The 10,384-nt window shown below is 45.5% G+C and overlaps 1 protein-coding gene across 1 annotated transcript; it reads left to right on the forward strand.

The window, feature by feature from the left end:
* The first annotated feature begins 2 nt into the window (after positions 1-2).
* On the forward strand, positions 3-2,488 carry SEPHS2 (selenophosphate synthetase 2). The gene has a single exon (XM_026011172.2). The coding sequence runs from the start codon at positions 397-399 to the stop codon at positions 1,738-1,740; it is 1,344 nt and encodes a 447-aa protein (XP_025866957.1). The 5' UTR covers positions 3-396; the 3' UTR covers positions 1,741-2,488.
* Positions 2,489-10,384: the final 7,896 nt, after the last annotated feature.

Consider the following 10,384-nt stretch of genomic DNA (forward strand, 5'->3'; position numbering starts at 1 on the left):
CTAGGGGAGCCAGATTCCGCCAGCCACTCCCAAGAGATCGTTTAAATTACATCTAGGGGAGCGAACCGAAGCACTTGCCGGTAATCTCTCCCCGACCAATTTCGCAAGCTGCTGGTTGATTTGTAATTTAGCTTTTAGACCAAAGGAAGCCCGCCTCTCGGTAGCGGAGTCGTCATTGGCTAGCACGGCTGTCAATCAGCGGGGCTATAAGTAGGGGGAGGCCGGCAGCTCCTCCCTCAGGAAGGCCAGGAGCGCGCGGGGTTGCGTGAGTCCGGTGGCGCGCGTCGTGCCGGGGAGAATCTCTGCGGTAATATCTGTTAGTCCGTAGTAACTGGAGTAGAAGATACAAGGGCGCTCCCCTCCCCTCTCCTCTTCCCTCCCTGCCGGGCAGGCGCGATGGCGGAAGCCGCGGCGACGGGCGCCGGCGGCGAGGTGGCGGCGGCGGCGGAAGGCTCGGGCTCCGCGGGCTTGTCTCTGGGCCGGGGCTTCTCGAGCTACCGGCCCTTCGAGCCCCAGGCGCTGGGCCTCAGCCCCAGCTGGCGGCTGACGGGCTTCTCCGGCATGAAGGGCTGAGGCTGCAAGGTCCCCCAGGAGACGCTGCTCAAACTCCTGGCGGGACTGACGCGGCCAGAAGTGCGGGCCCCGCTGGGCCTGGGCCTGGTCGGAAGCCATGAAGAGGCGGCCCAGGAAGGCGGCCTGCCGGCCGGGGCGGATCCCAACCCCACCTTTCCAGCCCTGGGCATCGGGATGGACTCCTGCGTCATCCCCCTGAGGCACGGGGGCCTGTCCCTGGTGCAGACCACGGACTTCTTTTACCCCTTGGTAGAAGATCCCTACATGATGGGGCGCATAGCGTGTGCCAACGTGCTGAGTGACCTCTATGCCATGGGCATTACTGAATGTGACAACATGTTGATGTTACTCAGCGTTAGCCAGAGTATGACTGAGGAGGAACGAGAGAAGATAACACCCCTTATGATCAAAGGCTTTCGCGACGCTGCTGAGGAAGGAGGGACTGCAGTGACTGGCGGACAGACAGTGGTAAACCCTTGGATTATTGTCGGTGGGGTTGCCACTGTGGTATGTCAGCCAAATGAATTCATCATGCCTGACAGCGCCGTTGTTGGGGATGTGCTTGTGTTAACCAAACCCCTAGGAACCCAAGTTGCTGTTAATGCCCACCAATGGCTAGATAACCCTGAGAGATGGAATAAAATAAATATGGTGGTCTCCAGGGAAGAGGTAGAGCTGGCTTATCAGGAAGCCATGTTCAATATGGCTACCCTGAACAGAACTGCTGCTGGATTAATGCACACGTTTAATGCACATGCAGCCACAGATATCACCGGTTTTGGCATTCTAGGACACTCTCAGAACCTTGCAAAACAACAAAGAAACGAGGTGTCCTTTGTCATTCATAATCTGCCAATCATCGCCAAGATGGCTGCCATCAGCAAGGCCAGTGGGCGCTTTGGGCTCCTTCAAGGAACCTCAGCGGAAACTTCTGGTGGATTGCTGATTTGTCTGCCAAGAGAACAGGCAGCTCGCTTTTGTTCTGAAATAAAATCTTCCAAGTATGGAGAGGGTCACCAGGCATGGATCGTCGGTATTGTGGAAAAGGGAAACCGGACAGCCCGGATTATTGACAAGCCTCGAGTTATTGAGGTCCTACCTCGTGGGGCCACTGCTACTGCTCTTGCTCCTGACAATTCCAATGCCTCCTCTGAGCCTAGCTCGTGAGATGGAATAGCAGAAGTTGTTTGGACCTTAGAGCCTTTGTACGCAATCATGAACGATTTTCAAAACGTTATTTTAAGAAGAAATTTCCAAAGAAGGCTGCCTGCATAGTAGTTCCAGCTGTCCTTTCGAGGTGATTTGAATCAGCCCATCACAAGCTGCACATTCCAAGGCCAGAAGTAACATTTGGGACTTAAGGGGGAGATTTGTTCATCTTGTATGTGGAAGAGGAGCAGAAAAACCTCTGTTCTTTCCAAGAGCAGGATGAGGCTATTCTAGTTTGAGGGATTTTTCTTGGCACTGGGTTGATTCATGTCTGCACAGGGAGTTAGGTTATGTATTAAAATTACATACACACCAAAAGAAGTAAATTGCAAAATGATGTAGATCAGAAGCAAATAAGTTTGGACCAATGCTGTTGATAAATCTAAATTGTTAAGAGAGATCTTATATTGTATTGTCAAATTCTTTATTAGATTTTTCTCAAGTACTGGCTCTTTCCTGCTCTGGACAAGAATTGAGCAGCTTGTCCAATGACTGGGAAAGGAGGACCTGCAACCATCTGATTTGGTCTCTGTTAATGACGTCTCTCCCTCTAAACCCCTTTTAGGACTGGGAGAGGCAGAGTAAGACCCAGAGCCCAAACCTCAGTGGTTATTAAGATGTTCAATCTTGTGCTGAAAATTCCTGGTGATTTAATCAATAAAGAGTAATTTCTAGTGAAATAAATAAAAAGGACTTTGTGGAAAAACTCTTCTGCCTAATGTTTGGATTCTTGGAATTCTGAACTTTTTACAGTTTTATAAAATGAATCAATTGACACATTTAGAGTTTGGCAAGTGGAGAGTGAGAATGTTTTCCCTGATTCAGGACCAGAGGATTTAACACCTAGATTTATGTTTGCACCATTCCCCTGAGTTGATAGCAAAGTACCCAAAACAAGCATTAACCCCAAGGACTACAGGGTGGAAGAGGAATCAAGACTTCTTGGAAGATTGAAAGTAGGTGGAAGAAGGGTAACTGACTTAGCATAATAGAGGAAGCCAAAGTAAATGCCTTCAGAGTTGGGAAATATGAACAGGAAGCAAGGAGATATGCTCTGGAGGTACTAAGGGGTCAGGGTGGGGATAAAGACACTGAAAATTTATATACAGGGTAATTATAATTAGATCTTTGAAGTTCACAAACCTCTCCCCCATGTCACTTAGCCAGATGACTGCATCTCACCTTTGTAGGTAAGGAGAGGTTTACTTTCTGGGAGATGAATTTTAAAAATACTGCAAAGCTGGGGACACCACACAAGGGGTCTGACCAAAAACCAGAATAAGGGCTGAAAAACAAGACTACCCCAATCCCCTTCCTCACCTTAGCTATTAAAAACACTGTCCAGGAAGCTTATACCACCTTTGCTCCTCTGGAAAAAAAGAATGCCCAGAAAAAAGACCTATAAACATTTAGGGAGCCCCCTGTGAAAATCTCTACCAGGAAGCCTCCCAGTTGAAAAGTTTAATTCAAGCAACTCAATGCGTCATTCTTTTTTTTTAAGCCTTTTTTTTTTTATTTTTATTTATTTATGATAGTCACACACAGAGAGAGAGAGGCAGAGACACAGGCAGAGGGAGAAGCAGGCTCCATGCACCGGGAGCCCGACGTGGGACTCGATCCAGGGTCTCCAGGATCGCGCCCTGGGCCAAAGGCAGGCGCTAAACCACTGCACCACCCAGGGATCCCTCAATGTGTCATTCTTAAACAGAAGCAGTCAAGGATCACCAGACATTTGAGGCAAGCCTCTTTTAAAAAAAAAAGTCAAAGAAAACTAAAAACTCGGTAAAAAGACAATACCAAGAGCAGAAGAAGAAGAAAAAAAAAAGCAGAGGTAAAGAAGATCAAGGGTTCATAAAAAGAGAACAAAGCATTTAGAATATAAAATATAGCTAACATTTTTAAATAGAATATTTAGAAGATAAAGTTGAGGAAATCAGAAGGTAGAACAACAAAAAGATGCACAATAGAAGAAAACAAATGTATGAAAATTAGAGGTGAGCCAGGAGGTTCAACATGTAGGAGGAATTCCAAAAAGATAATAAAGTAAATGGAAGAAAAAAATACGTGAAACTATAAGAAAGTTTTCTAAAATTTAAAAAGTACTATAAATCTCTGTCACATCTCTTGACTTCCCAGCATAGTGAATGAGAAATGACCTACACTAATTTTATTACATTTTAAAATGGCTGTGATAAAGAGAAGTGTTTTATATAAATTCATTTGAGCTGCCAACAACCCCATTTTGCAAATCAGGAAGCTGAGGTGCAAAGAGATTAAGAAATTTGTTCAAAGTTGCACAGGACATCTGCTAGGCAGAGTGAATCCAGAGTCCATTCTTTTTTTTTTTTTAAGATTTTATTTTTATGTAATCTCTGCACCCAATGTGGGGCTCAAATTTACAATGCCGCGATCAAGAGTTGCATGCTCCACACTAACTGAGCCAACCAGATGCCCCCAGAGTCTAGGCTTCTAATCATGCTCTCCTCAAACTTTCTGGGGGGAAGGGAAGAACATGTAGAAAGGTCTGGCAATAAGAATGGTATCAGACTTCTCAACAGGGAATTGGAAACTGGAAGACAATGAAGTAACACCTTTGAAATCCTGAGAGTAAATTATTTTCTCTGTATAATTCTATACCTAGCCACATTTTTCAAAGTATCAAAGTGGTTTCATCCTATGCATTCTTTCTCAAGAAACTACTGGAAGATGTGGTCTAGGAAAATAAGGTGCCAAACTGGGAAAGAAAAACAAGGTTTAGAAAACCCATGCAAGCACAAGAGAAGGTGAAGGGAGGTCTCAAGGTAATGGCTCTCCAGCAAGCCTAGAGAGCAATCAGCCTGGAACAGGCAGGACACTAGAAGATAGGAGCCTGAAGGCTTCCAGGAAGAGGAAAATGGACCCGAGTACTCGTACAGTTGATTTTGTGAAAAATTATACTGGAAGGTTAATGGAAGATGTAAAAAGAATTAGTGAAAATTATATAGAAAGCCAGCACATGAAAAAAATGAGCCAGTAATCAACTCCAATAAAAAATAAAACCTGTGTGATGAATGAAATGTAATCATACATAATATTTGACAATTAATATTTACAGAATTGTAAATACTATCTAACTACAATAATCAATTTTATTTAAGATTTTATCCATTTGAAAGAAAGTGAAAGAGCACAAGCAGGGGGAGGGGCAGGGGAGAGGGAGAAGCCGACTCCCAGCTGAGCAAGGAGCCCGATGCGAGGAGCTCAATCCCAGGACCCTGGGACTATGACCTCAGCCAAAGGGAGACACTCAACCCACTGAGCCACCCAGGTGCCCCAATCAATCAATTTTAAATACTCAGCTTTTCTCCTATTCCAAGCTCTTAAATAGCTTTCCATACAATCCTGCTACTTCTCTCCAACCTCATTTCATGGCACTTGCCCTTCCTCTCTCACTAAACTCTATAGCTCATTAGTCTTCCGGTGGTGATCCAAATAGAGATCCTTTGTACTTGCAGATCCCTCTGTCTGGAATCTCACTTCATGTTCTCTACTGGGCAGGCTCACCCTCAGTCCTATCTCAGCTCAAATAAAACCTCATAAAAGCCTTGTCTGACATCAGCCAACTACTCTCCCCACTACTCACCAACCCTACTCTCCAACTTAACACCTCATTTATTGGCTTCATAGGTCTTACCCTAATCTGTAATTATCTTGAGAATGGTTAGTTTACTTTATAAATGACTCTTTCTGCTAGTATGTAAGCTCCAAGATGGCAGGGGATGTTCTGTATCCCCAGTTCCTAGAACACTGTCTGGTCCATAGTTAGAATATATTGAGTGAGTGAGTGAGTGAGTGAGTGAGTACACCCTGGGGACCCTAGTACCCTCTATGTCCACACTTTCCTTGCTCTTAGTGTCTCCTAGCGGTGGAAGCTGGATTTCTTAAGACAAAGCTTTGGAGAAGAAATTCAGGCCTTGGTTCTGTTTGTTCACATACACAGCTCTCTGGTTGGAGTGGGCAGTACAAAAGGAGAGGAAAATTATTGGATGTGTCCCTGGTCTGAGTCCTCTTAGCCTAGAAATGGTTAGGGGTTGAGAGCAAGATAGGCATCCATCTTTTTCTTGGGGAGGAGCTGGGCAATAACCAGAGGCAGCAGATGGTGCAGGGGACAGGGCCTTGGGTACAAGTCAGAACAATCACAGGTACAGAGATAAGGAAGGTGATAGAGGAAAGGGAAGCCAAAGGAAGAAAAGAAAAAGGAGAGGAAGTTGAAGTTAGAAGAAGAGAAAGAAGATGAAGAGACAGGACAAAAGGGCAGAAGAAAAGGCAGTAATGAAGTGACCTCAGCATATCCCAAACAGATTGAGCTGCCTCTTTTACTCCCCTGTGAGGGTAGGGAGACTTCTTTCACTTTCTGAGGAGCATCAGGGGTGCTGGTGAGCTTCAGCATTCACCTTCCTGGATGATCTCAGAGAGTCTCTGGGTCTCAGTTTCTTCATCTGTAAAACAGGCACAGCAATACCCACCTGGAGGGGATCCCATGAGGCATACTCCTATAAATTAGCATTTATCAGATATATTCAAGCACCAGGCCCTGGGGAAACAAAAACATGACAATGCTGACAATGCTTCTGTTCTCCAGGAGACTCAATCTAAAAGGAGATCTAGAACAGGGACACCCATCACCCCAAAATCAAGACAAAGAATGATAAATGTCATATAGGCTAGAACGGAAGTGCTATAGAAGGTCCAATTATTTCCTTTGAGGAGGCTTAGGAGGGCTTCCTAGAAGAGGTGGCTTTGAAGCAGGGCTCTACAGAATGAATAGAATCTGGGTTTGGCTATGCAGAGAAGAGGGAATGGGCATTCTAGATATGAGCAAAGTTAGGGAAGAGGAGAGTGGGGTTCATGCGGCTGCATTTCAGTATCGGTGTAGGGAAATAAGGCTGGGCACACACAGGTTGCAGAAGGACTTCTCTCTTGCTCTCTCTTTTTTTCTTTAATATTTTATTTAGGACAGCCTGGGTGGCTCAGTGGTTTAGCGCCGCCTTCAGCCCAGGGCCTGATCCGGGACACCAGGGATCCAGTCCTACGGCAGGCTTCCTGCGTGGAGCCTGCTTCTCCCTCTGTCTATGTCTCTACTTCTCTCTCTCTCTCTCTCTCTCTCTCTCTGTGTGTGTGTGTGTGTGTGTGTGTGTGTGTGTGTGTGTGTGTGTCTCTCATGAATCAGACAGAGGGGGTTGGAGGCAGGGACACAGGCAGAGGGAGAAGCAGGCTCCATGTGGGGAGCCCAATGTGGACTCAATCCCAGGTCTCCAGGATCACACCCTGGGCTGACGGTGGCACTAAACCACTAAGCCACCGGGGCTGCCCTCTCTCTTCTTTTTTAAAGTAAGCTCTACACCCACTATGGGGCTTGAACTCACGACCCTGAGATCAGGAGTCACATGCTCTTCTGATTGAGCCAGCCAGGAACCCTGGGAAGAACTTCTAAAGGTGATAAGGACTCCCTGGCCTGAATGAGTTAGCCTAGAGATTTCTCAAAGCCTCTGTCATAACTCCCCCTGAAAAACTTAATAAGTACAAATCCCACTAATTATAGCAGCATCATTTCTGCCATCCCCCACTTCAAAACCAACAAGGTCAATGGCTCTACCTCCAGTTAAGAACAGCACTGTGATACAAACAAAATACACATCGCCCCAGCTCTCCCAGCAGACACATGAAGGGTTCTTGGAAGCCACCTAGGCCCAGAGCCCCATTACCCCATTAGGGAAATGGTGGCGCAGAGAAAAGAAATAATCTTCCTAAGGGCATTAGTGTATAGGTTCTCAATCACCCGACTCTAAGTTTACCATCATACTCTGGGTATTGTGTCTGGGACCTTAGTGGCCCAGGTTCCCCTACCCCACCACCACTCACCCAGATTATGGGTCTGCTACTTTGTTCTCTAATCACTGCCACGTTTTTCACTCCAGGGTTTCCCAAAAGCCGTACTGGGACCAGTTGCACATGGTTGGCTCCAGTGGTGAAGGCAGCCAAACTCTTGTGTAGCAGAAGGGTGGTGTATGCATGCTTATGTTTGCTTGTCTCAGCCTGTCCATCCTGTCATTAAACATTTATTAGCCTGAGAAAACACCTTCGGTTGAAAACACTGGAACACCCAGTCCCTAGGGGGATAGGCTCATAAAAGGCTAATAACAAGCATGAACCAAAAGCCAAGACCAAACACACTGAGGCCCAGATTAAAGCAGGGAGGTTGTGTTGCTAACATGTGTCTTCTCAGACACATGTCTCCATTCTTCTCAGAATGGAGAAAAGTGAAAGGATGAGGGTACAGAAAGAGTCTGGATGAGGGGGTCCAGATCATGGGGCTAATTATATGTTCAGGTCCGTACCCTTTCCCTCATGACAGCTTTCCCCACCTCTCCAACACTGCTGTGCTGGAGCTGGTTTTGCTTGCTTCTCCAAGAATGACATGGAGCAAAGAACTGGGATGTTCTGCGGGATGCTTGGCAAAAGCCTTACAAGCTCAGTTAGGATCTCCTAGGAGAAGGGCAGAGGCACTCACACACAGAGTGTCTCCTCCTTCCTGTCACCCATCCAAGTACTAACCAGGCCTGACCCTGCTTAGCTTCCAAGATCAGACGAAATCAAGCACATTCAGGGTGGTATGGTGGTAGACCTCCTTCCTCTCAATCACCAAGGACCACCTGATCTGTAAGCTCTAGAAGTCCTGTCCCGACTCTTCAAAAATCTAAGATGCTGGGATTCCTGGGTGGCTCAGTGGTTGAGCATCTGCCCTTGGCTCAGGTCATGATCCTGGGGTCCTAGTATTGAGTCCTGCACTGGGCTCCCTGCATGGAGCCTGTTTCTCCCTCTGCCTGTGTCTCTGCCTCTCTCTGTGTCTCTCATGAGTAAATAAATTCAATCTTTTTTTAAAAATCTAAGATGCAGAGGACTCCTGAGAAAGCCATGTTTTATATTCCAGGAAAAGACTTTGGATCCTTGTCTGGAGAACCTTAGCAAACATCAGAGTAGGTGCTACAGATGGTACTTTCAGTTCCCAGATCCACAGGCAGCTCAATGTTCTGAACTTCAGGCTTGTATGTCCACCTGCCTATGGGCCATCATCTAGATGTTCTAGAGCAATCTTGGACTCAACATGCCCCAAGCTGAATTCATTATTTTCCCTTCCACCCCAACTCCTGGATCTTCTTGTGTCCTCGTTTCAGCAAATGGCAAAATTATCCATCCATTTACTCAGGCCAGAAACCCAGGAGTTCCACAGGACTCCCTCTTTTCTACCAAATCCAATATCCAACTTCTGTGTTGCCTAATCCAGCAGCAACTTCTCTGCTCTCTTCTTACCCTACAGTTCAGTAGCATCCAAATCAGATGTCCAGGACAGCCCAGGTGGCTCAGCGGTTTAGCGCCGCCTTCAGCCCAGGGCATGATCTTGGAGACCCGGGAGGGGTCAGTCCCACGTCAGGCTCCCTGCTTCTTCTGCTTCTTCCTCTGCCTCTCTCAATCTGTGTGTGTGTGTCTCTCTCTCTCCTCTCTGTGTCTCTCATGAATAAATAAATAAAATCTTTAAAAAAAATCAGACATCCATTCATTTTGGAACACTTTCCTCTCTTAGCCTTTGTTACACAACACTCTCAATTTTCCTACTATGTCACCCATCTCTTCTCTTTTGCTCAACTGCTAAGTGTCAGAGTACCCCAAATCTTAGTCTTGTCTGTCTAGATTCTTATAGTAGGCATTCTTCTCCAAATCCATGACTTTAAATACTATCTAATGACTGAGACTGCCAAATGTAAATCTCTACCCCTGATCTCTCCTCTAATCCTTAGGCTCATAAATCCACTTGTCAAATTTATATGTAGCTTCAGTTAGCTTTATTCTAAATCAAATTCCTATTGCATGTGTGTTCAATACTGCACCTCATCTTCCTCATCCCAGTATGTATCATCATCCACTGTGCTGCACAACACTCAAAACCTATAAGCCATACTTGATTCTACCCTTTCTCCCATACCTCTGATTCAAAATCATCAAAGCCTATTGATCTAGCTCCAAAAACATCTCCCCAGTACATCTACTTCTCTCCATCTTCACTCATCATCAACCTGGCCCAGAGTCAATATCATCTTTTGCTTGGCCAACTGCAGTAATTCATCTCCCTGCTTGCCCTCCTCCAATTCATTCTTAACACAGCAGCCAGAGGACTCATAAAGACAAAATATGATCATATAACTCCCCTGCCAAAATCCTTTAAAGGCTTTCCATAAGACTTAAAATCCAAAATAAAATATAAAATAAAATCCATGGTTGATCAATCTGATTTTGCCTCTTGTAATCTCCCTAATACCACATCCACTCTCCCTCTTGCTCACTACATTCCTGCCATTTTTATCTTTAGATCATGCCAAGACTTTCCTACTATAAGCATTGGGGCTTCCTCTATCTAGAGCTCTGTTCCCCTTGATTTTTACTCAGATTAAATGTCACTTTCTCAAAGACAAGTAACAGAAAACCCAGTTAAAAGTGGTTTAACCAGTAAAGGGATTTATTTTCTTAAGTAACTAGTCTTAAATTAGGACCTTTCTGGAACTTCTAA

This window comes from Vulpes vulpes, chromosome 3 (assembly GCF_048418805.1).
Source record: "Vulpes vulpes isolate BD-2025 chromosome 3, VulVul3, whole genome shotgun sequence".
In the NCBI taxonomy this organism is placed as follows: Eukaryota; Metazoa; Chordata; class Mammalia; order Carnivora; family Canidae; genus Vulpes; species Vulpes vulpes.